At 36.0% G+C, this 26,896-nt stretch overlaps 1 protein-coding gene across 1 annotated transcript in view; it reads left to right on the forward strand.

Moving 5' to 3' along the window:
- The window catches only part of COL4A1 (collagen type IV alpha 1 chain), a 202,289-nt gene that overhangs the window by 51,706 nt on the left and 123,687 nt on the right, over positions 1–26,896 (forward strand). The window contains exon 2 of the mRNA XM_072621983.1: positions 22,764–22,820. Coding sequence (XP_072478084.1) covers positions 22,764–22,820 — 57 coding nt within the window. The remainder of the gene's footprint in view (positions 1–22,763; positions 22,821–26,896) is intronic.

Raw genomic sequence — 26,896 nt, forward strand, 5'->3', positions numbered from 1 at the left:
CCTCAATGCCTTGACTTGGCATTTAACATAGTACGTGGTTGGAAGGTATTCTCCAGGTGTTTATTGTGTATATACAGGATGATAATAATATTAGGTCATTTTATATGTAGCATTGTATAGTTTACTAAGTATTTCCATTATCCTTGTTTTATACATCAGGAACTGTAATCTCACAAAGGTATGTGACTTGTCTAAGGTCACGCAGCTAATAAGTGGAGAAACATAGACTTGAACCCAGGTTTGGTTTGAATTTATTTCAAGTCTTGTTTTCAGTACACAACACTATGCTGCTTAGGTAGTTCACCTTAAAAAAAAAACCAAACAATTTTTGTCCTTATGGATTTTATAATCTGATAGCCAAAGCTAGACTCATAAGCAACCAAAGAACATAAAGATAATAACGACAGAATTGTGCTAAAGGAGAGGACAAACTAGAGGATCATGCTGATTTGGGAGATGGTGTGGGGTGGGGTAAGACAATAGAGTTACCTTCTAGAATACGTTTCCAGGGCCATTATCATATTACTATCCATGAAGAGTTTTTCATATCTGTCGTCTAGATGGTTTTGATATCCCATTTAGAATGAGAAACAGATACATACTAAGTCTCTAGTGTTCTGTTCCTATGATAAGGAAGTTGGTCTAAAATATTCACAAAATTACATAGGGTTCAATGACTAAATTGATTATTTGGGTGAGAGGGAGGTAGGATGGGGTGTGGGATATGTTTGGTTTTCTTAGATTAGAAATTAAAATTTTGACTTTAGGTTTGAGAAATGCCCTCTGTGATAGAAGAAACTCTACACTACTTTGTAAGTGGATATAGGGAGCACCCTGCAGGATTAGGGTAGGAAGGACAGTAGTTGTCCTAGAAAGTACATGAATTTGTATTTAGAAGAGCTGAGTTCTAGTCCGTGTGTGTGTGTGTTGCATGTGTGTTCATGAGCTTTAGTCCCCTCATCTGTAAGACGGGGATATTAATTATATTACCTACTTTAAAATATTATTTTGCAGAAAATTGTTTTATTTATGTGAACTATTACTTTAGAGAGAGAAAAAAAGCTAGTTTGGACTTTTCAACATTTTTAGTAAAATTTGGAATGATAAAATAATCCATTTAGGGAAGATTTGAAGTTAAAAAATCCAATAAAATAAGGAAGAGACATTTTAAAATTATCAGGAGCAAAACTACTGGAGTAGACTGCAAAAGGTTTATTGGGTACGATTTAATTGCATTGAATTGAACGCACAGTAGATTTGGCAAACTGGAAATTTTACAAAGATTTTGGCCTGGCAATTCCTGTAATAGGGATCAATTAGTTCTACATAATTAGAAGATGTGTATTTCCCTTACAAAGTAATATTTATTCTTTCCATCACATTTGTATGAACTCCAGTCTCTTTGTGTCAGTGGAATGTGTCATTTTTCCTCTACAAGTATACTTAGTTAGGAAAATAATATAAAATAAAGAGGGGCCAAATCTTATCTCTGGATGAGAATAAAAGCTTTTCTTCTTGGTCTGAAGATGATGTAAGAGAGAACTGAAGGATGCTAAGGGGAAGATTCTGAATGTGAAATTGTCAGCAATAAGAAAAAAAACTTTATATTTCTTAATTCTGTTTCCTCTATCTCTTTCATTTGATGCCAGATGTAAGGAATTAGTTTGTGAAACTGCTGCCTTACTTATTTTCTCTTGCTAAATGGATTTCTTTTGGAGACCTCATCCATTCCTTTAGTTACGTAGATGACTCTCACATCTTCAGATTTAGTCCTGGTCTTATTTCTTAATCTTCTGAAAACTATTTTGAACATCTGGAATAACTACCTGGTGTCCCACTGGTAACACTACCCTAAAATAAACTTATATTCTCTTTCCAAACTCCTTCTTTCTCCAGACTTCCCAGAACAAGGAAAGTGACACCACTTCCCTCCCCATTAGTCAGGTCTCAAATCTTAAAAGTCCTCTTTGGCTCTTCCCTATAACTTGTCCTTTCCTATCACCAACCAGTGTCTGTATCTGACCAATTTTTCCCTCTGTATCTGCAGTTAACCCTTCCCTTCCCTCTAGGTCAGACTCCTAGTACCTTTCATTTGGTGTTTTATAAGTGTCCTTTAAATCTTTTTTGCCTTCATCTTTCCTTATTCCAGTCATTTTTTTTGCCATTGATATCCTTAAAGCACAGCTTTGATCATTTCATTACTTTGTTCAGAAACCTCTAATGATATGTTTGTCTACAAAATAAAACGAAAATTCTCTGATAATGACCTTCAAGGCTTGTAATGTTCTGATCCTAGTACCTTCCCCACTGATCTCCCAATGCTGTCCTTCACACATCCTATACTCAAGCCAAATTGGAGTATCCCAAATTTCCTTTCTCTGGGCCTTTGCTGACACAGTTCTGTGGTGCCTTTCCTTACCTCAGCTTGTAGGAATCCTACCAATTGAATTCAGCAACCATTTATTAAGTACCTCCGGTGTATAAAGCACTGCATAGACAGCCTTCCCTGAAGGAGTCTACATTCCACTTTGGAGGAAACAATTATGTAAATAGTTAAATAAATATAATATAATTTGAGAATGAAGTACCAATTGGAAGAAATCATGGATCAGCCCAAATCCTTCTCTTCTTGAAGGCTTCTCTGCCCCGCTTTCTCATCCCCTCCAAAAAAATCAAGTGTCTTCTGAATTCCATAGGACTTTGCATTTTTCTTATGGCATTTAGAATTACAAAGTTTCTGAAGGAAGTTTAAGGATCCAGTCTAATTCTTCTTTTTAAAGATGAGGAAACAACTCCAAAGAGGTAAATTTAATTGTTCAAGTTTTTATTTTCTCCTACGTTGAATTATAGATGTTAATGTTCACATTTTGCCTCTCCTACCACACTGTTAACTCAAAGATAAGGAAGGTACCATATCAAGTGGCAAATGGTATAAGGGAAAGAACTCTAGTGAGATCTTGGCTTGGGTACTTCCTTAGCTGCATATAAGCCAAATAAGTTAGTTAGCAAACCACTCTGTCTCAGTTTCCTCATCTGTAAAATTAGGATATTAAGAATTGTACAACCTACTTCACAAAGATGTTGTAAAGAATGCTGTTTATAAACTTTAAAAGGCTATAGTCAGGGATTCTTAACATTTTTTGGATTGTGAACCCCTTTGACTATCTGGAGAAACCTAGAGACTCCTCAGAATATTTTTTAAATGTAGAAAATAAATACATGGGATCACAAAGGATATCAATTATGTTATAATGTAGTCATTAACATATGAAAAACAGCACAAGCTCTCAGAGCCCAAGTTAAGAACCCCTCTGGTCTGTATAAATGTGACCTGCTGTTATTTCATTGTATCCCTTACCCATTGGAAGCCCTCTGACTATTTCTTGTTTATTGAATTATTTTATTCTGTTAAAAGAGTAAATGTGACTGCTTCTTTTTTCCTTTTTCAGTTTTGGATCCTAAAAGATTATGTCATTCTATGAATTATTTAGAGGCATACTATATCAGCTATGGTACTTTTTATCTGCATTGATGTTAATTTTAACCCTGTTTATGTTTTAAAGTTCATTATATCTCTTTTACAACTTGTATATCCAAATGAATCCAAATGGTAGGGATGGAGGACCATAAGATTTGGTGATTGTAGATTTAGACCTGGAAGGAACCTTAGAGGTCATTTTACAAATAAGGAAACTGAGGCCCATGAAGTAGTGACTTGTCCTTGGTCAGTATTCTCACAAAGCCAAGATTTAAACCCAGGGAGGACATGACTCAAAAATCCAGTCCTCTTCCACTTTATCACACTACTTCTAAAGCATGCCTCTGAAGCATGTTGTTATTCAACAAAGGGTTAGAATGTCTTCCCACATTCTCAACTACTCTAGCATAAAGTACCAACTTTTGGATGTTGCCACTGGGGAATGTCTGGCAAAGTATCCAGATTCCTCTGCCTACTTTTCCTTGGGTCGTCCTGATCTGTGAAACAGTAAAGAACTTGGTGATATAGTCCCTTTTGACTTACTGAGTTTTTTTCCAGCATATAAAAAAATTACTCTTGCATTGGTGAGCCTTAGTGACAGTTGCCCAAATCTGTTTTTCAAAATTTTCCCTGAAGCAATGCACCATTGTATATCAGAACTTCTTAAGTAATCCCCTGGTGAGTCCCTTCTGGAATGCTGAAACATCATTAACTGTCCAAGGGTGTCCTAGGAAATCCAGTCTGCCTCATCTCCTTCAACTCTGAACAGCTTGGCAAGATCCAGAATTTGAGTATTGAAATATTTTTGGTGGGGTTTGAGTAGTAGGCGAAGATAGTATGCTGACAGAGGAAATAGATTTGTGGAATTCAGGATACTCTGCTCCTATACTGAAATGTCACAATAAAACATAGCCATTTCTTAGCCTAATTATTTCTAAAAATAATACTCTTTTTGGTAAAAATGGTTAAAAGAACATACAAGTTTTTTGGTAGGAATGTCAAAACATAGAAAAAAGTCGTTTCTGAGAATCATTGGTGTTACAGCAGAAAAAGCATTTCTTCATCAAATCCCAGTTTGGGAAATTCGATTTGTAATGTGAGTGAAAGGACATAAAGTGACTGGTGAATGAGGCAATTTGGGACAAGTTTCTACATCCCTAATGTGCAAAAACAGATGTGGAGTCAGATTATTTCCACCATAGTTCTTATCTACAACTTGTAAGTCCAATGGTCTATACCTAGTGATGTAGAAATGGAAGGAAGGTGAATCATGGGAACTTGGAATCATAGATTTTCTTTTCTTTCTTTTTTTTTTTTTTTGAGTTTGGAATCATAGATTTTCAACTTGCAAGGAACTTAGAGGCTGTAGAAGCTGCTACTAAAAAGATAAGGACTGAGCACACATTTTCTTGACAGTGAATTTTGACAGCCTGTCAAGTCTGATAATTTTTTCTTCTTCTCTAGTTCCTTTGGAAGAGCATTTCTATGAATATCTTCATTTGCGTAGACTTCCCCAAAAACTGAGATATGATTACGATCCTTCTGTCTTTTAAGTTTGGATTTAAAGTGCTTCATGCTTGATGACTGAGTAAGCAGCTGCAATTCCAGCTGTTTGTTTAGTGTTATCTCTGTCAGCATAGTGAGAGGTGGGTGGGTGGGTGGGTGGGAATGCATACCAAAGAAGCAGAAGGCAAGATTCCTACCCACAAGAGGTTTATGTTCTCATTGAAGTAATTATAATTTAGTTTGATTGTCTACTTCTATACATACACATGTGAAATGGTAACATATTCATGAATGCAAATAGCTTGCAGAGGTAATTTTGCCGAATTGTTACATTAAAAGTGATAACCATAATTTGGCATTTCTACCCACTATCCTCACTTTGAATGAGGAATGGCAGCTGAAGTTTCTGGAACTTTAGAGTTGTGTTGTGTGCTTTGTCACATGAACAGAATGCAGTTCTTACGTCCAAGCAAGACACTTAACTGTAGGCGTTCCTGTCCTATATCCTGTCTTTGGCTTCTTCATCGAATTTAATTAAAACAGAATGAACATTACCTTGACTGCTAAATTCTGCATTTCTGGTCACTTTTTAAAAACATCATGAATTTAAATTTGTTTTACATTTTTAGACACAGAAAGCTATGTAACCCTTCCACAAAAGATTAGGAAACATTCTCTTGAACCAAAATAATGAACTGTTTTAATAAAAGATTTGCTCTGGTTTTCAAAGGGGAAAGTTCAAGTTCTGCCAACTTCCTGTCTAGTCAACAAAGGATCATGAAAGAAGGGGAGGAAGATTGACAATTTTGTTTCCTTATGCTCCTGGCAGCTATGGCCTGCTAAAATAAGATTTCCTATGACTTTTTTTTCTTTGCTCTAATTGAATAGAGTGTAAACCCTTTTTTTTAAAAAAAATCATTATTGCTTAGCCAATATTTTTCAAATGTTTGAGTTTTAAATTTGCTTCCAGTTTATAACATTTCAATAATAGATTTCCTTGTACCAGAATCAGGAAAGGAGTCCTGTGATCAGTTATTGGCAGAACCACCTAATGGGGGCCAGTTAACTTTTAAAACCTTACAGTGGTAAGGTGTATTGAAAGATGGGGAAATAATAGGTTCCTTAAAGAATTATAAAGTCTAGAGAATAACTGATATTACCTCAAAAGGGTAAAATGTTATAATTAAGGGAGATGAGAAAATAATTGTATTTCTAAAACTTTAATCAAGTATAAAAACATCTTAATTGACCTCACAAGACCATATGAGCAACCACTACCAGGAATGAGATACAGGCAGGAAATGACTAAAATGTGAACTAGGATCATGGCAGCTGTGAAATATCATATCTCCAGATTTTATTGAAGGTTAAAGAAGTTATATAATGTAACCAACTCTGTTCTCTGTCATAATCAAACATTTAAGATGCTGTTGGATTTGGAGTCTGCAAGACCCAAGTTCAAACCTTGCCTCAGACATTTATTGTGTGACCCTGGGCAAGTTATCTCATCCCTCAACCTTCATTTCTTTATTTATAAATTGGAAATAATAATAATAGCATAGGATTTTGTGAGGATCAAATAAGATAACATGTGTAAAGAACTTTGCAAGCCTGAAAACACTGTACACATGTTGGTCAATAGTAATAATTATTCTGGTTAATAGAAAGTGATTTTGTGTTTCATGAATGAACAGTTTTCAAATAATTAGTAAGTAAATGCATTTATTGTTAAAATATAATTTTATCATCATGGTTTGGAAGGCATTTTATAGTCTTGTAATGCTTTAATGTTGCCATTATAAATGGATACTGACTGATCGAGAGGTCTAGGTTTCAGAGTGTTTGATAAAATACCTTTCACAATTTGCGAGTGTTTATTTATTTATTTGAGAATGAGCCCCAAATAGCAAATCAAAAATATTAACTTTGATTTCTAATATGGATCAAGGTATATGGTTGAAGAAAGTAAAGGTAATGCAAACTTATTAAGCACCTACTATCTTCCAGCACCTACTATGTGCTATGGCAAAATGGATGTGAAGATCTTGATAAACTGCTAGGATAAGTAAATATCCAAAGTTACCTATTTTTGAGATATTTTTCCAGATATTCAGGACAGCAGGATGAGCCTTTGTTTCAATTAATGTTAAAACTACCAAAATCCCCTGGTACTGAATTGGAAGTGAAAATTGTGGCACAGTGCTTGTAAAGATTGAATGTATAATTTGCTAGACCTTTCAGGGAAATTGGAAAATTGTTATGTCATATTCTTTTTCTCTCTCGATATTTTCTTACAAGGTCCTGAAAGGAATTTCCAACTCTCCATGCAATGTTTGTCTTTAGAACAAATTTCGTTTCAGTCTTTATGTATTAGCCCTTGCAACTTTTAGATACTGCTATTTCCTTTAAATGTTTACAGGAACTAAAAAGCCCGAATTCCCCATTACTGTGTGGCGAGGCATGTGCTAAAAGGATGTGATACCATCAGTCACTAACACAGAAGCTTCTTTTTCAACTTCTCTCTAAGTAGCACAATCTGAATGATTTATCTTCTACTTTTCTCTGAAGGTAAAAACAACAGGGCTTGTCAGATTTATAAGGGAAACATCTTCCAAAAATGAGGAAATTCTAAAAATTTTCCTTCCTCTACTTTATCATAGCTTGCATGCATTCATCAAAAAAAAAAAAAAAGGAATTTCAAGTCATTTGGTTATTTTAAGGCATACGATTTACCTACAATTTTTAACGGAAACAAAAGATACTTAAAAGACTTGTTGATTTGTTTCAGTCATGTCTGACTCTTTGTGACCCCATTTGGGTTTTCCTGGCAAAGATGCTGGGGTGATTTGCCATTTTCTTCTCCAACTCATTTTACAGATGAGGAAACTGAGGTAGACAGGGTTAAGTGACTTGTCCAGGGTCGCACAGCTAGTGAGTGTCTCAGGTCACATTTGCTCTCAGGTCCTCCTTGACTCCAAGTCTAGTCCTTTATCCATTGAGTCATCTATCTGACCTTTAAAACATTACAAGTGATTAACAGGATGGTTTTCGTTTTTATGCATTGGCCTAAATGATATTCTTGACATGAGATAATCAATAACATTAAATCATTCTGATAATTCCTGAGTACAGAGGTGAGCAGTACATGTTAAGAAATAAAACTCAGACCAAAAATGGGAAGATTAAAGTGAAAGTATAACTTTTAAGGAGCTGAGACTTTGTATTATATTGGGCCTCTATGATGCCTGTCCAAGCATTTTGCTCTCTGCCCTACTATCTGAGCTGCCCCCAATAATCCAATCAATAATAGTAATGGAAACTAACCTTTATATAGTACCTACTACGTGCCAGGCACTTCATTAAGTACTCTCATTGCTACAGGAAAACATGTGGATAGTCTATTCTCTGTGGCTCTACTGATAAACCTTGTAACTCCCCAGACCAAAATTCCCTATCTTGGTCACCATCCCTGTAATATCAAGCTGTTTGAGACAGGGTCTGACTCACTCTTGTATTCATCTCCAATGTCTAGCCCAGTGCTTGGTGGATAATAGGGGCTTAATAGGTGCTTTTTCATTCATTCATTCATTCTAGTGGGCAAAATTCATTAGAGCTTTAAAATAATTGGTGCATTTAACCAATATAGCAAAATCAGATAATTAAGACCATGAGAAACCTACTTGGAGAACTAAACTAACTAACATTTTACATCCATAAACTGGAAAATAAAGCATTTTCCAGCTACAGATCTGCAGTACATTTGCTATAAAGAGCAAATGGTATTTCCGCAACTCAGTGTCTATCTTTGATATTTATTATTTTTAATGGTGGGTACAGCTAGGTGGCACAGTGAGCCTGGAGTCAGGAATACTCATCTTCCTGAGTTCCAGTCTGGCCTCAGACACTCACTAGCTGTGTGACCATGGACAAGTCACTTAACCCTGTTTCCTCATCTATAAAATGAGGAAGAAATGGAGAAGAAAATGGAAGAACGCTCCAATATCTTTGCCAAGCAAACCCCAAATGGGATCAGGAAGTCATTCAACAGCAACAATGTTTAATAGTTTTGTCAAAGTACTTATATAAATGAAATTAACTGAATCTTAACTAAAGTGGGACTTTATTCCATGCTGTGGACACTTAGCTTCCGTCTGCTAATGGTAGTCTTATTTATTTCTTCTGTATTTCAAGAATATATGATCTCATTCATATAATAATCCCCTTCGTATAGATTGTACCCCCCCTCCCCAACTTATTGGTAATCATGGGTTAATGAGCTATAGTGCCAAATTTATTAGCTGTTGGGTAACTCTCCATTTCTGAGAACTTCACTAGATTGGCTCTCGGATGTTAGACATGTAGTGAATCACCAGCTGCTGACAACCCTATTTTGCCTGTTTTACATGTGAGGAAACTGAGGATTGAAGAGGTTTAGTAACTTGCCCCTCAGTTGATAAATGTCATTGTCAAGATTGCTTAACCCTAAATTGACTATTATCACTCCCTTATGGTGTATTTGCACTAAATTATCCTAAGTTTTTAAGTGTTACTATTCTACTAGTGTGAAAATATATTCCAACATAGAACATCAGCTTTGCCCTTCTGTTATAATTTCGAGGATTGGAGTCATTGCCCGGTCATAGATGAGGTATTGATGTAGGACTGTAGTGGATTAGTCTTTGGTGATGTAGGCAGTTTGATTATATTTTACTCTCTTACTGTAGCTTTATTCAGTTTCTGCCAATCCACTTTTATTAGCCCTTTTGAGACCTGGATCAACATGGATGACTTTTCTGAGACATTTTCTCAGATTGACTTCACCCTAGTCCATCATTTTTGCTTTTTCTTTGTATTCCATTAGGATTTAACTCCAGCTTGTACTACATAGAGTACTTGCTTATGTTTACAAGTTGCTTCACAGTATGGGTGTCTTGTTCTCATTGCCCTAACCTAGTAGTTTTCTACTGCATCATTATTTATTCTTATCCCATCCTTTGCCAATAACCACTTAGCACATGTTGGCATATTTCTTCATTGGTTTTCAAACTTTTTGAGATTATACCATCCAAGTCCTTGAAAGAACTTGAGCACTCTACTGTGGTTTTGGAGTGGGTTTTAGAAATGATAGGTCATACATAAATTCAGTATGGCCACCATGACCACACTTTCTCTCATACAATCTCTAGTGATAACCTCTTGGGATCCTGGTACATAATTTCAAAGCCACAGAAAACCATTTGAAAACCACTGTTTTAGACCAGTGGAAGTAAGCCTTCCTTCTGTGGTTACACCATTTTTTAGTCATGAATGTTTCATCTCACCTATTCATTTATTCACTTATTCATTTATTTTTATTTGCTAATCTACGTGTGTGTGTGTGTGTGTGTGTGTGTGAGGAGGGGGGGCTTGGAGTGGGGAAGTAGGTCTTCCTTAACCCAAATACATAACTTTCAAAGTCATCCTTTGTCCACTAGCAATTACAGGATCTATATTTAGAAGAATCAGGGTTCTATGAGGTCAGTTAAACATTTTCTTGCAAGTCTACTACATGGTGCATGTGAACTGGAATAATGTTAAGAAATCGTCCAGATGGTTCCTTGGCCATGTGTCAGAAGCATGTTGGCTTCCCTTTCCATCTTTTGCAGGTGTTTGAGGACTCCACATAATTTATTGCATGTGATTTTCTGTTTCAGATTTGTTCTTTTTTCCAACCTAGTTTTGAAGTTATGCATCAGACTCTATTGGCCTTAGGAAGTAGTGAGTTCTAAAAGTGGACTTCTTTGTATAGGGAGTTTGGAGAGTAACATTTGGTAATTAACCATTTTCAATGGAGTGTAAATCTTACCATTTTATTTTTGAATGGGGGCTTTGGGGGCAATTTGAATATTTTCAGACTGGAAAATATATTTATGAAAAATAGCTTCTAGTTGAATTTTGACCACTTGAAAAAAATGACTAAAATGATGATTTTTTCTTCTTTTTTAAGGACTCTATTTGTCAACAACTGCTGCGGTTGCTATTCTTGCCAGAATTTCTTATTTGACAAGTTCCCCAATCAAATGCATTAATAGTAAAATAGTGGCATTATAGCACTTTGGTTCACTTAATGGGCACAGTGTGAATGGAGTTCTATTTCATACTAAGGAATGACCTTTTCTCTGACTATATAGTCACTCCTGTCATAAAGTAGAAAGGGGAAATATACGATAAGAAGTGGCGAAGTAGACATGGTAACAATGTATCAGCATCAGCAGTACATTCATGGGAGCGGGAGGTTGAAACAAATCATTAAAATGAGTCTGGACATTATTTGTGAAATTCACTTAACTATATATCACTTTAGTTGGCTATTTAGTTTGGACAGTGGTCAGTAGTTGAATATGAAGAAAATTAGGATTAGGCTTTTGAGATTAACAACTAAGAGGCAATAATGATAGTGAAAAGTGAAAAGACTACTGATTTTGGCATCTGTAACAATTCAGTTATTAGCTAGGTATCAAGGTGGATAGAACACTGGACTTGGAAACAGTTTCGTGAGTTCAAGTCTGGCCTCAGACATTTACTGGCAAATCATTTAATCCTGCTAGCCTCAATGAGTTGAAGAAGGAAATGGCAAACTACTCCAGAATCTTTGTCAAGAAAACCCCTTATGGGGCCATGGTGAGCCAGACATGACTGACAAAAATGATTGAAGGACAACATCATATAATTAGAGAAGTCAAGGCTAGAAGGAACCTTAGAGACCATCCGTCGAGGCCCAGAAGGCAAACTCAACTTGTTTAACGTCACACAGCTAGTGAATGAGCAAAACAGGATTCAAACCTAAGTCTGTTGGTTCATAGTCTTTCTGGTTCAGTTGCGGTCTTAGCATCTTTGGTCCCATCTTAATAAGACTCATTCTCTGCAAAGTCCCCTTGAAAGTGATTGGAAGTAGAATGCAAGTGAATAAACTGAAAATTGTCATCCATGAAAATTATACTGCTACTATGTGGTGTCAGTTTTTTTTATCTCCCAAGAGCTAGTATTTCTTGTTCTAAAGCTGTGATTTTTAATGATAATTCTTGTTAGAGAGACTTTATAATCAATAAATCTTATCGGAGAGGCCACCTAAAATAGGATATAATCCTGAAATAGTCCTTCCGGTTGCTTTTTTCCTTTGGAGGAAAGTATATCTATAACTATATCTATATCTATATCTATCTATGATATAGATATAGATAGATATACACATATATAGATATATAGATATTTACTATTTCATTTCAAATTAACACCAAATTGTGAAGTTTTGACTCAAAAATTAGGACTGGTTTACCTATTCAGAGCAGAACTACTGTAACTTTTTTGAAGGAATGAATGAAAATTCACTTATGGGGTAGGTTCTGTTTGAATTTTGGTCTATGTTCAGGGGTGGGGAACCTGCGGCCTTGAGGCCACATGTGGCCTTCGAGGCCCCAAGTCCACACCTGGATTAGGCAGTGCCTGACATAGAGTAAAGATTTAAATCCTTGAAAATTTGAACTCTTGAGTTGAGGGAATTTTACTGGATGGCAATTCTCATGAAGGAGAGGAAAAGGAAAAAGACAGAAAGGAGGGGTGGATATAGATGAAAAAAATGCAAATAATTGGCAGAAAAATTTCAAAGTAGAGTGAACAAGTAAAAAGTTTAAGATAAGAGTAGCAAGTGAGGATATGATTGCTTGAATTCAAGTTTTTACCCTTGGAAGTTAATATTTAAAATTTGATACAGCAGGTAATTAGTAGCTACTGAGAGGCTTGAAAAGGGGGAATGACCACACATTTTAAACAACTAACTGAAAATTACATCTGTCTTGGGAGAACATAGGAATGAGGGGGTTGTTTGGTGGAGAATCATTTCTCTCTGGAGGATTTTTCTCAGGCTGGTCCACTTTGTCTTGTAATCATGATGAGTCAGTGATACGACTGGGAAGGGAGCCCAGGCCTCATGACTCCCAACCTAATTCTTTAGAGTGTATTTCCATCTTCTTGGTCAGGAGAAAACAAATGAGGACCACCAACTCATTTCACATGCTGTCATCCCAGGAAGAGTTCTCACATGGCAACTAATTTTAGTTACTGTTGTTTACAGCTGGATATAAACCATTGGTCTAGAGGTGAAAGAAGGCTCTGTATTTCATTCCCATTCCCTCTGGTCCACCCCATCCCCTGAACAGTAATATTTAATTTCCACTCCAAATTAGTTGGAGGAAGGGAAGAAATGGAAAGAAAATGAGTCAACAACAATTTCATGATAGAACAACAAAAAAAGAGAATAAAATAGCAATCACATGTTGATATTAAAAGCAACAAAGCAGACACTCTCATTTCCTCCATGTTTATTATCTGTGGCCTCGTAGGCTCCTCCAATGTGGTGTCTAATGAGAAACAGATTATTGTGTGTGGTTCACATGTGCAGGTTTCCCACAGATACACTGTAAAAAAGCAAACTGTTTCTTCATATTCAAAGTTAATTTAGATCCCCATATTGTTTTAATTTTTTGTGAGAAAGGCACTCACATTATTTATTTTATCTGTTTTAATCAGAAGACAGGTCTTCTGAAAAGTGTTTTGTGTTTTCATTTTTCATGATCAAATGAATCGCAAGAAATATTCAGCTATCTTAGTACCCTTATTACTTTCAGCTGAGCAAAGATGGGGATTTCTTTTCAGTCTTTCTCATGGTGTATATATATATATACATACATACACACACACACACACACACACACACACACACACACACACACATATATATATAGCTACCTTGCACCAAGGACTATAGAGAGAAAGTGAAGTGATAGATCCCGAAACACTGAAAAGTGAAAGATGCTATGAAAACATAGGGTGGTTTTTATTACTTGTCATTAATTATTCACCCTAAATTTTTTTTCTTAATAGACTTTATGGAAAGTTTTTGCTTTACTGCACATTTTTATTTAATCCAATTATCCCTAAAAATAAACCTTTCTATGGTGATATACTTTTGTAGGGCAAAGAACTATTCCAGTAACTTTTTGAGACAGGGCTACATCCAGAAAGACAGCTCTGATAGTAATAAAACCATGGAATGATTCTGACATTTTGCATAGCAAAGGGAATGTGAAAGAGGAATTTGGGAGATAAGCTGCTTAGAATTGGCAGATCTCCACATTGCCCTATTTGGTGGGATGTGAAACACATAAAAGCTGTGTTAATGTAGTGATGTTAAAGGCCTGACTTCAACCAGAAGCTGGAGGAGGGGGAGGAAAAAAAAATCAGGAAATCAAGGCTGTCATTCCACTTAACTCATTCCAAATGTGTCTCAGTACAGTAGAAATGCCACAGTGGATGAAGCCACAAGACAGTCTGCGGGGGCGCCCATACGACACACACTACCAACTGGGATTCTTTAGTTTGTGAAAGATGTACTTTTAAACATAGAATTCGTGGGCCTTTTTCTCATCTCCCTGTACACCCCATGGCTTTCACTTCAATGTCAATAAGAGGTCTTTGCTTAGATCAGAGAGAGACAGGAAACAGGCTTTCTCTATATTAAAGACATTGCTGCCTCCTCCCCCCATCTTTTACTGTAGTGAAATTTCAAGCATTTTTAAGGATTAGCAAACTTGACACTTTTTTCTGTCTTCTTCAGCAATAAACAATGTTAAATTATGCCAATTTCATTAAAGTACAAAAATCTATTCTGTAAAAGTTTAACTTCGTTACAGAATGAGGAGGAAATTTCATTTCTTAACCATTTTATTTTCTATTTTAAATCTCTTCCAAATTTGTTTTTTTCTGTTTGTTCTGAGTCAACCCTTGCTTATTACAATTTCCAAGGCTAAACTTGAGAGCTGATGACTGTCAACCTTCAATAGAACTCTCATTCCTTCAGTATCAGACACGATTAACATATATTCCCGCTTTCATCTTAGGTTATCTTGTTCACAGTTCTATCTTCTGCACTAATGAGAAGAGGTCAAACAGACCTTTGACATTCATCCTGCTTCCCTGTAGATTTATTGTATATTTAAGGGAACAAATGATAATTTCTTCAAGACCCATTTTTTCAAGAATCATCTATTTAGGGAAGTTCTCTTCTCACTCCCTTATTTTCCTCAACATAGAATGCATGGAATATTTCTGTACATGAAGGGTAAGAAGAGTAACTTATTTGCCATTTAGACCAAGAGGACCTTCTCTTTGTCAGCTGTTTTCTAAAAGGTGTAGGTCGACATGTTGTAGACCTTCTTCATATTTAGGGGTTATTGTTTGTTTGTGGGTTTTTTTGTGCATTAAGTTCAGAAAGTACAATTAATTGTTCTCCTAAGGGGTTTTTCAAGTTAAATATCTCGATTCTGGGTCTCTAGAGGGGGCAAAGTTTAGAAGAAAGTGTACGAGTACTTCACGCAGTGAACAAGTTCTTCCCATCCTAGAATGGGAAACAGATGCGTAGGGAGCGAATCGATGGGGCACAATATATTCCAGACGTCTATAAGAATAAACAGCTCTCGTAAACTCCCTTAGAAGTGTAGCCAGTAGGGAGCTGTCTGGTTATATGAGGTTGCTCATATCTTTTGATTTTGCTGAAAGAGCTAGATGCAAAATGTATTTCTCAGGAAATCATGAAATTTGTGACATAGCCTATAATCTGTTAGGTCTCCAATGAATGTATGAATTGGAGTCATCCTGCTGTTTTACGTGCCTCCTTTCTATGAGTGTTAAATATACCACGGAGTAGTTAGTAGTTGGATCCATGAAAACTCTTCCTTACATAATTGCTTCAAAAGCTTCTCTTTCTCATGGAAAATTTATGTACAGAGTCAGCATTTACATACACTTTGTCAATGAACCATCCTCATTCATAACTAAAATATGGCCACAAACTTGGGTGCTATCCAGTAAGTGCTATTGTGTGATAGCATTTGTATAATACCACAAGAATGTTCGCTCTCTTTAAAGATAAAGAAATGGAGAGAGAGTAAATGTCCTTCTGACCTATGGACATATTCTATGGCAACTATAAATGGTTGCTTCTAATCTTTGATCTGACTCCAAATTCCCATTTCTCTTGACTCAGTTTCTCAATCTGACAGATTTCATTATATAGACCTATTTCACAAGAACTTGGATCTTTAAAGGAAAGATCCCATAGAATTGAGTCATTACTATCATTTTTTATTAAAACAACTGTCTTCACTTAGTCTATTCCTGTGATAAATCAAGGAAAGTCAAACATAATCTTGGGTTGGTTATTCACAGTGGTGAGCCAAAGAAAACACATGTGTGGGAGAAAATACTTGCCTCTAGGATAGATATCTTATTCTGGTAGGGCATTTAATAGTGAACTGTCATTTCATTTAGAACTTTGGAAGTGCTTTTTGAATTCATATGAGACAACTCTTCCTTCCTAAGAGCTTGTTTTTATTTCTCTCTTGTACCGGGTTAGTATTTTATTTGTTATTATTGGGTTGTTTTTCAGTAGTGCCTGATTTTTCCTGAACCCATTTGGGTTCTTTTTTTTGGCAATGATACTGGAGTGTTTTGCTCTTTCCTTCTCCAGCTCATTTTAAAAATGAGGAATTGAGGCAAACAGGGTTAAAGTGACTTGCCCAGGGTCACTCAACTAGTAAGTGTCTGAGGTTAGATTTGAACTCAGGAAAGATGAGTCTTCCTTGCTTTAGGCTCAGCACTCTATTTACTATGGCGCCATCTGGCGACCCTAGGGCACTTAACTAGTGGAGTATCATTTAATTTAGAACTCTGGGAATAATTTTTGAATTCATATGAGACAGCTCTTCCTTCCTAAGAGCATGTTTTATACCAAGGTGTCAATTTATGTGTAGATATATTTATGAATCAGCATTAATTTTGTCTATTTAACTTTTACTCTTTAAAATTTTATTTTTAATTTATGGAATAAAATAAGCATTTTTATAACATTGTAAAAAAGACAATTGTACATGAAACTGCAAATGTACTATGCACAACTTTCTATTCCTTTCAAACATACAACAAAATTATCGTATAAATTTCTTTCTTCCTTCCCCCCTCCCACCCTGCAGTAGGCATGGCTACCATTAGACTCAAATAAGTATGTGTATACATACGCGTGTACACACACACGTACACACACACATATGTATATATATAAAATTGTTCAATGCATACTTCTATTTATCAGTTCTTTCTCTGGCTGCGGATAGCATCTTTCTTCATATGTCCTTTATAGTTAATTTGGGTATTTATAATAAATAAAATAATTCATTTGGTCAAAATTATTATTAAAACAATATTGCCGTTACTGTATACAATGCTTTTGGTTCTGCCCATTTTGCTCTTTATTATTTTGTATTTACTTTTTAAGGACCTAAAGTGTACACATTCTGCACATTCTTCTCTGGAGAATTGTCACCCCCCCCCCCCCCCCCCCACAAACTCTGACTCCGGCATAAATATTTATTCTCCTAATCTTTATGAGATAAAAGTCAAGTGTCTCGGATTAGGAATGCAGCGAAAATAATTTCAAAGCAGATTTCACTTACAGTGTACAAAAATTTGCCTGAAAAATGTTTATTTATGCTAGTATTTTTCTACTACAGACACCATGTTGTTCTGCCTTATGAAATAATAGATATTAATTGCAAAACAGAAGATACATTATGTATGTGATTTCCTTGAGTCAGGTTCTTTTAGAGAAGATGTCAGGTCCCCTTTAAGTGTACAAATAAAATCACAATCTTGAAGATATTTGCTCTGTGTATTAAAGTGACCCCACTTTAGACTGTATTAAGATGGTGAGAGTGCAATTGGAGATGAGTTGTCTCACTGAATGGGTAACAATGACATGGGAAAAATAAATCTTATTTAGAAGTTTGTGGTTGACATACAAGGGCAGGTAGAGGGACTGCATGGAAGACATTTTGACACAAACATGGACAAATATGGCACCATAGTCTCAAATCTAGGGTCCCACTAATGAAAGAATAACTTACTGAATTATTAAAAGAGTGGTTCCAGGAAATTATTTGTTATCAAAATTCCCTCATAAAGACTAAAAATAGGCATTTTCATTTTTAATGTTTGCTTCAGTTTTTAATCTGATGTTAAAAAGAAGTCATTATTGGCTAATGTGCAAAGAAGTTCATGTTTTTTTTTAATCTATGATTTTCTGTATAGCCAATCCACTAAGCACTTATTTATTAATTCAAGGCATATTAACTGAGAATATATTTACCATGTATAAGGCACAACAGATTTTGTGAGTAAGATACACACCTGCAAAAACTAATAACTCATATTTTTTCCTCTGCTTTAAGTTTTGCAAAGTGCTTTACTTACATTTTCTTAAGTAAAGGACTTTTCTTAATTGTCTCAAGTGAACTATACAATATCCTTGTGAAACAGGTGTATGTGTTAGTCCACTTTTACTGGTGCGTAAATTGAGGGGTAGAGAGGTTACATAACTTGCCTAGTCTGAAGCAGGATTCAAGCCCAAGTCTTCCCAGCTCCAAGTCTTACACTCTATACACTATAGCACATGCTTCCTACAGTGAGTTTATACTCTAGACAGTAAAGGGGAACCAGTAGCCTCGATATCACATGTGCCCTTCTAGGTCCTCAAGCATGACCCTTTGACTGAATCCAAACTTCACAGAATAAATCCCCTAATAAAAGGATTTGTTCTATAAAATCTGAACTTACTCCAAAGGCTGCACCCAAGGACCTAGAAGGTTACATGTGGCCTCAAGGTCATAGGTTTCCCATCCCTCTAGAATTATAGAATCTTAGAGTTTGAAGGGATCTTAAAGGTGAAATATCTGGTCCAACTTGGACCTGAGCAGGCGTCTCCTTGAAAGAACTTGACAGAAATCTTCATCCCACTACTGTTTCAGTCCCTTCCTTAGTAACAGGACAGCTCACTATCTTGTGGTGTCCTATTCCACTTTTGAACAACCCTGGTTGTCAGGATGTTTTTTCCTTTGGAAGGAGCCAAAACTCATCTCTGCATTTTTTTTCCTATTACTCCTAATTTTACTCTTAATAACCAAATAAAACAAGCCTATTTTTTCCTTTTTCCATGATGATAAGTCTTCAGATACTCAGACCATTATCAGGTACCAGCTAATATTCTCTTTTCCAGACAAGTTATCCCCATTTTGTTCATACCTCTTACTATTCTGGGCACCCTACTCTGGAGCTGTCCATATTATCCCTAAAATATGGTGACCAGAATTCCACGCAATATTCCAGATGTGGTCAGACCAGTGCAGAGAGCCAAATCACAGTCTCCCTTGTTCTGGACACTATGTTCTGGACACTCTGAATTCATTCTAGAATTCTTATGATGTTTTTTGGCTACCATTTCACATTGTTGACTCATATGGAGTTTGTAATCCATTATCTCCTCTTATCTGGTCTTTGTCCTGTGGTTTCCCCTCCACCCCCAGATGAGCTGTTGTCTAGCCACCCTGTACTCCTTGTGCTTGCACTCAAAAATGGTGATTTTTCCAGCCCAAAAGTAGAGTTGTGACCCAGGACATGAGTGGAATCATTGTGTAATGGTGGCCATTCCCAAAACCAACAGGAGTACTGGTCACCAGTAATAACAATAGCTAGCATTTACGTAGTACTTCAACATTTTTCAAAGTGCTATACAAATATTATCTCCTTTTAGTCTCAATAATTCTGGGAGTTAGGTGCTATTATTATCCTATTTTATAGATGAGGAAACGGAGGCAGGCAGAAGTTATGTGGCTTGACCAGGGTCATGCAGCTAAGTAATATCCAAAACTGGATTTGAACTCAGGTTTTTTGATTCTAAATGAGTTGCTGTATTCACTCTGCCACCTAGATGCCACTTAAAAAATCAGCATATACATCAGAAGTTCTCAATCTTTTTTCTCTTAGATCCCTCTGGCAATCTGATAAAACCTATAAGTTCCTTCTCAAAATTATGTTTCTAAATGTCCAAAATAAAAAATATGGGAATACAAAGAAAATCAAATATATTGGGAAAAATATTTATAAATATTTTAAAGAACCGAAGTTAAAACATCCTTCATTTAAAAGTAACCAAAACATCTCATATATATTGGGTTATACCACTATTATCAGAAGACAATTGATAGAATTGTCAACACATACCAGTAAACACACACACACACACACACACACACACACACACACACACACACTTCTTAACAATTCTACCCTCATTTCCTTTCGATATTGTGGTGAACAGGGTGACTAAGGCATCCGGCTATTGGGCCTTGTCAAATTATTCTCCTTATTAGGTGAAGCAGCAGCACTCTGGGCAATTGGCAGGTGTTTCACAGCCTAATTCCCTACATAGTTATTAACTGGTCATTTGAGAGATGCCCAAATCCTGCCTGAAAATTCATTTCATTTTAGTTGTTTTTTATTTTTACTTTTGGATATCTGGGAGGAAAATTAACTTTTAGCTAGAAATCCTTTTGGTATTATCTAAACAAAGTTAAATTATTATGAGAACTTAGAGAAAATGCTTGGATTGCTACAAAAGAGGCGGAGATTATGATATTGGTACTGGTCATTCTTGCAAGACAGGTAATGTTGGGAATTGAGTGCTGTACTTGGAGACTGGAATATTTAGATGCCCATCTTTTCTCAGATGACCCTGACCTTGACTTGTCACTAACTTTACTGTGTTTCAGTTCTCATCTACAAAATGAGGAGGTTGGACTTGACCTCCTGTATATTCTCTTCCAGATATGCATCAACCATTCTATTAAATAAGTTTATTTTAAGTATATTATCTATTTATTAAATAAAATATGATAATGGTCACAATGGCAACTAAGTGGTGCAGTGGATAGAGTCTCGGACCTGGAATCAGGAAGACTCATCTTTCAAATCTGGCCCCAGACATTTACTAGCTGTGTGACCCTGGTCAAGTCTCTTCACCCTGTTTGCGTATCTGGAAGAAGGAAATAGCAAGCCGTTCCAGTATCTTTGCCAAGAAAACCCCAGATGGGGTCATGAAAATTCTGAAATGATTGAGCAACAATGATGGTCACAACTCTCTTTTGGGACTAGTAAGGTCATGATTAAATTTAACTAGAATGGTAAAAGTTTAGGGTGGGAGAGGTATGGATACATCATAATATATATCCGCTGATATTGTTATGTGGCATTATTGAATGTAATTTATTCTTTTACCGTCAAAGTTCATGTGAATCAGATCAGTATCTTTCTTTGCCTCTAAATCTCTTGGCTACTTTGCATCTGGAAGGTATCATAGATGTCATTTAATCCAACTTCCTTATTTTACACATGAGGCAACGAGACACAAAGAAGTTAGATGATCTATCTGACTGACCATTCTTTCACTGGAAGTTAATGGAAGAACCTAGATTCACATTTATGTTATGTGTTCACAGTTAATCATTCCAAATTCATCACCAGAATGCCAAAATTTCTTCACATTCTAGAAAAACCATTGACACAAAGGTTAAAAGTTTTGCTTAGACCTGTTTTGAGTTGTTCTTCTGCCTATCAAAACCCAGGTTATTAAAGAAAATTGCTTCATGTGGATTGATTTAAAATGGTAGAACATAAAAGTGCATTCTGAAAACAGTTGAAAATATGAGCCAGTGTAGGAAATATATCAGTGCTCTCTGGGCTTTGTTTGGTCAATTGTCACTTGTCCCTCTTTCCAAAATATGAAATTAGGAACAGCTTATTGTCTTAGGGGCACTTGTTCAGATTTAAAACAAAGATCTCCAGATGTCCTTGTTTTATGTAGTAGATTACTATGGCAATGGAGCTAATATCTGACCTTACTGTTAGAAACATTTTCTTCCTGTGATTATAGTGTCCTGAAAGAAATTGCTATAACATTCAGGAAGCTAATATCATGTTTGGTTCAAGCATGTACAAAAATGCAGGTATTATCTTTCTTTAAATGTTAAAACATTGCCCCCAGTAAAGGTAAACAAAACTATTTATATTAGACTTACTTATAGTCTGTCTATGGTAGCTATCAACTGTATTTTAAATTTGAATTCTGTCTGTGCAAGTTTAAAGACCATTGTAATTGATTGTATTTTACCTTGTTGACTCCTTTCCCCTTATGTTAAAAATTTGTATTTCTTCCTTTGAAAGGCAATGTACTTTTAAAGTTTACGTATTTAAAAAATATACATTGTGTTATAAAATTCAGTTTGATTCAGCAGATTGTATTATGAACCTATTTTGTACAAGGCACTGTCAAAGCATACAAAAATTAAGCCAGAACAGCTCATTGAGTCGTGTTGGCTTGGAGATGTCCCTTCAGCATTTTCTCCCTATATCTGTTGTTCTCATTCACTTGTACTTTTTAGTGAGTTTGAAAATGGCAGACATTTATGGATTAAGGCTACTGGGTCCCTCCTAGGTGGTATAGTGGATAGAGTGTTGGACTTGGAGTCAAGAAGACCTGAGTTCAGGTACCACCTTTTACACTCAATAGCAACTTAACCCTGGGGAAGCCACTCAACCTTTTGCAGCCTTAATGTCCTCTTCGATAAAATGGGGGTAATAATAGCACCTACCTCACAGGGTTATTGTGATGATCAATTGAGGTGATACGTGTAATGCATTTTGTAAATATATCTGCTTTCTTGTCAGGATGATGCTGATGATAAACAAATAGCAAACTATTTCCATCAGAGGGGAGGAACTCGCTTCATTTAATTGGATTTTTTTTTCCAATTTGAAACTATTCACATATTTAAATAATTTCCAATTTTATTTTCAGGGTTGTTCTGGTTCTGGCTGTGGAAAATGTGACTGCCATGGAGTGAAAGGCCAAAAGGTGAGTAAATGTACACGTATACTATTCCTTTTGAAGTCTCACCATCTAAGAAATAGAATATTTGCAAAATGTGAAAATCAAAATAAAAAGAGCTTAGCCTGGGATGCAACCTTACTACTTTTTAGAAGGATACCTCAAATTCTGCCTGTGTGACCAAGTCACTGAATTTCTCAGGCCCTCAGCAATTCTCTAAGATTATAAACTTTGAAGCATATTATCATTCCTATTGAATTTATTCTTATTTATGATTGCCTGTCTGCAATGGTAGAAAGAATTCTTCACTTTAAGCTCTCTATACTGATGAAGTTACAGGTCCAGTTTACAAAAAAAAAAAAAAAAAACCACCCACCAAAAAATCCCAGAACAAAACTACTTTCAATGAAACATAATTTAAATTTCTTTTCCTTAAAAACATTCTTGGCTTTCTTCTACCAGCAAACAAATATGCAAATAATTAAACACCTCAAATTCTACTTATTTTATTACTAAGGTTATTCAAGAATTGGCTGGCCTGAAAGAAACTTTTGTAAGCTTATGTTGGGAATATTAATTTGCAACACTTAGAGTATCATTTTTTTCTTTTAAAAAAAGGTTTCTTCAGAATGTGAGGGAGCTTTCATTTTGAATAACATTACCTCGTAGTGGAAGGCAACTCTTATCTTGCTGAATTTGTAAGCCGGTGGGTACTCTTCCAGGTTTTTATAGATGGGAGAGTGAGCCAGGCAAATTGCTTCCTAACTAATGTCAGCGAGTTCCATTTTGAAGCCAGGTATGTGAATGAAGGGTCACTAAGGAGCAGTAATATCCTATTGCCAGTGATCAGATACAGTATGATAGTGACAAGTGTAGTTAATGCCCCACAAAAAGGTTGCCAGGCTGGGCTTTGCTCTGGCTGTGAATCGACTTGTTTCATGCAGCCAACTTTTGAGATCTTATCTCATCACAGGGTACACACCCAAGGTTCTCAATGAGGTGTAAACTGTCCTTTTCAAAATTCAGTGAATTCCACTTTACAAAACAGTATTTTGTGCCTTTATCAGCTATTTGTTAAAGTACTAGGCTTTTTTTTCTTATGTGCTTATCAATGATTGCTGTTAATGCTGTTACCTGCATGGCATTTGAATGAATGAAGTCTGTAAGAAATTGAACGTATCTCATTATATGCTAATTCATCTTTATGTTTCATTAATTTTGTTAATTTTTGGACTTCACCAGATTTGTATTCTCCACCATCATTTTAAAGTGTAAGAAAGTACTTCTCCTATCACAAAAATATAACTGCTATTCTAATTTTTAATATCCTTAAAATTATAAAAACCAAAACCTGGGAAGTCACAGATTAGGAAATGGCAAATGTATTTTTTTAATCAGGGATTCTTAACCTTTTTTAAAAATCATTTCACAAATCTCTGTGTGCAACCCATCTACTCCTCAGAGTGTTTTTAAATGCATAAAATAAAGTGTATAGGATTACATAGGAAACCAATTACTTTGAAATAGGAATTGATTTTTTTAAATCAAGTTTATGGATTCAAGATTTTAAGAACTCCCCATTGTAGGTCATTATTAACCATGACATTTGTCAAGTGCTTTATAGTTTTCAAAACATTTTTACACCTAAGCCTCAAAATAATTTTGTAAGTGGGTAAGGCAAATACTGTTTAGCCAACTTACATATGAGGAAACTGAGGCTGAACAGAGAAGTAAATGACTGGTATGTGGCAGAGTCTGTTTAGTTTCCCATGTGTTTAAAAGATTAGAAGGATATCAGCAGAATGGCATTAGGGATTTCTCCCCTCTTCTTGCCTCCCAACACATGCATTGACAGTACATAGTGAAGGGCATATTCAGCATAGCTCTCCAATGGGGCTTTACAAGGGGAAACAAACTCGAATGACCTCTCTTGTTTGTTCTTTCACATCCTTCACTATTTAACTCATATTCATCCTGAATGCAGCATTGTTGAACCTTTTCTATTCTCTGACATGGCATCTGTTTGTTTTAAATCTTAATGCTTGATAAATTGAAAGCCAGTATAATACAATGGAAGGAATAATGGATTTGAGGTCAGAGGATCTGTGTTCCAAATCCCAGCTCTGCCTTTGTGGCCTTGGACAAATCACTTAAGATTTCAGGGTCTCTGGTCTTCATCTGTAAAATGAGGGAATCTGGACTAAGTGATCTCTAAGATGCCATTGAGTTCTAAATCTATGATCTTGTGAAATTTTGATATTGTTGTATGAATGGCCAAAGTTTTTCTATGATTATTTCAGGGTAGGAGCAATCAAGCCACAGAACTACAAAACTTTTAAACAGACAAGGAAGTGTACAAATGATGGTGAATGTTATGAATGAAAACCTTGAGACAGAATTTCTGGGTAATTAATCAATTTATTGATTATTAGGCTAGCTAGTAATAAATTGATGATCAGTGTTTTCTCTAGGTAACCAAAGACCCCTGATAGAAACCCTGAGACCTTAGATACCTTTATGAAAGGGAATGCCCCTGACAAATGAAAATCAGCCCCGATTAGTGGATATTTAATGAGGAGTTGGACTAGAAGTCTTCAGCTCCTCCTGCTGAAAATGTGGCTTGATCATGAGACTAAGCACCCTCCAGCAATATGGGCAGGGGACTCCATCTCCATCCAGATCTCTCTGGCTGTCTTTCTTTTTCATGACCTGGGTCACTGTAAACTCTAATGGAAGAGTGGAAAGACATGGGGTTCTAATCACCCAGACTGGATTCTGTTTATACTGTAAGCAGAAGAAGTTGGGTAGGGTTCCAGCCAATGTTGAAGAGCATGTTTCTGGGAGGGGTTAGGAATAGTTTCATCAACCAGCCATGTCCTTCAGAGATAGACTGCCCTTTTTAAAATATAATATTTTATTTTTACCTCAGTTACATGTGAAAACAATTTTCAAACATGCTTTTAAGTTTTGAGTTCCAAATTCTATCCCTCCCTCACCTCTCCCTGAGATGGTAAGCAATCTGATATAGATTGTACATGTGAGATCATGCAAAACATTTCCATATTGGCAATTTTGTACAAGAAGACTTGAATAAAAAAAGAAAGGAAAAGAGAAGGAAATTAATAAGGAAGGAAAGAAAGAGAAAATGGAAAATACCATGCTTCAGTCTGTATTCAGATACTATCAGTTCTTTCTCTGGAGGTGGATAGCATGCTTCATCATGAGTCCTTTGGAATTGGTTGGAATGACCTTTTACAGGAGCAGGACTTGGAAAGAAAATAGAAAAGCCCAGAACCCAATTTAATAATTAGTTATTACTCTAATAGCATAACAATAATTTCTCTCAGAGGAAGTCAAGTTATAGCATTCTAGAGCAGTGAGGACAGATCATCAAGTCCAGGGAATCTCAAACCCTGAAATCTTACCATGATTACATTTTCCTGTGTGTAGTTCTTTCGAGGTATAGGGGCCCCAGTTCTGTATCCCTTTGTTCAGAGGAACATGTGATTGAATTAACAAGTCTTTCTGAAAAGAAAAAAGTAGACTGCTGTTCTAAAAATAGATGACAGCTGAAAACAAAAACTTAAACCAAATGTGAGATCTGAGTGAATCCAGTGGTCTGGTCCAACCCCCTCATCTTACAAATCAAAGCTCAAAGAAATTTTCGATCCCAAGGTCACACAGCTACTTGACAGAGAAGAAAGAACCAGTTTTTCAGGCTCTAGATCTAGGGGTGTTTCTCCTTCAACACATTGTCATGGAATCATAAGTTCAATGGTTTTCAGCCATGCTTGCTATACCTGAGATTTGTGGAAATCAGGAATTTGTTTCTGACCAGGCTGAGCTTAATGAACTCTGTATTCAAAAATTCTGTGGCCAATTGAAGAAGTCTGATTAACAGAGACATCGTCCACCAAAACCTTGGTTATTTCTGGGTACCTTTCTTACTCTCACTTGAAATCTCATTTCCTTTATCACCCATTTTAATATACTTTTTCCTGCCTAAAGTGAAATTATATAAAGTGAGATTCCATAAAGTGCACAGTGAAATTACATAAAGCTGATTACATAACGTGTTCCAATACACATTAACACCTAATGAG

The sequence above is a fragment of the Notamacropus eugenii genome, chromosome 6 (assembly GCF_028372415.1).
Source record: "Notamacropus eugenii isolate mMacEug1 chromosome 6, mMacEug1.pri_v2, whole genome shotgun sequence".
Taxonomy (NCBI): Eukaryota; Metazoa; Chordata; class Mammalia; order Diprotodontia; family Macropodidae; genus Notamacropus; species Notamacropus eugenii.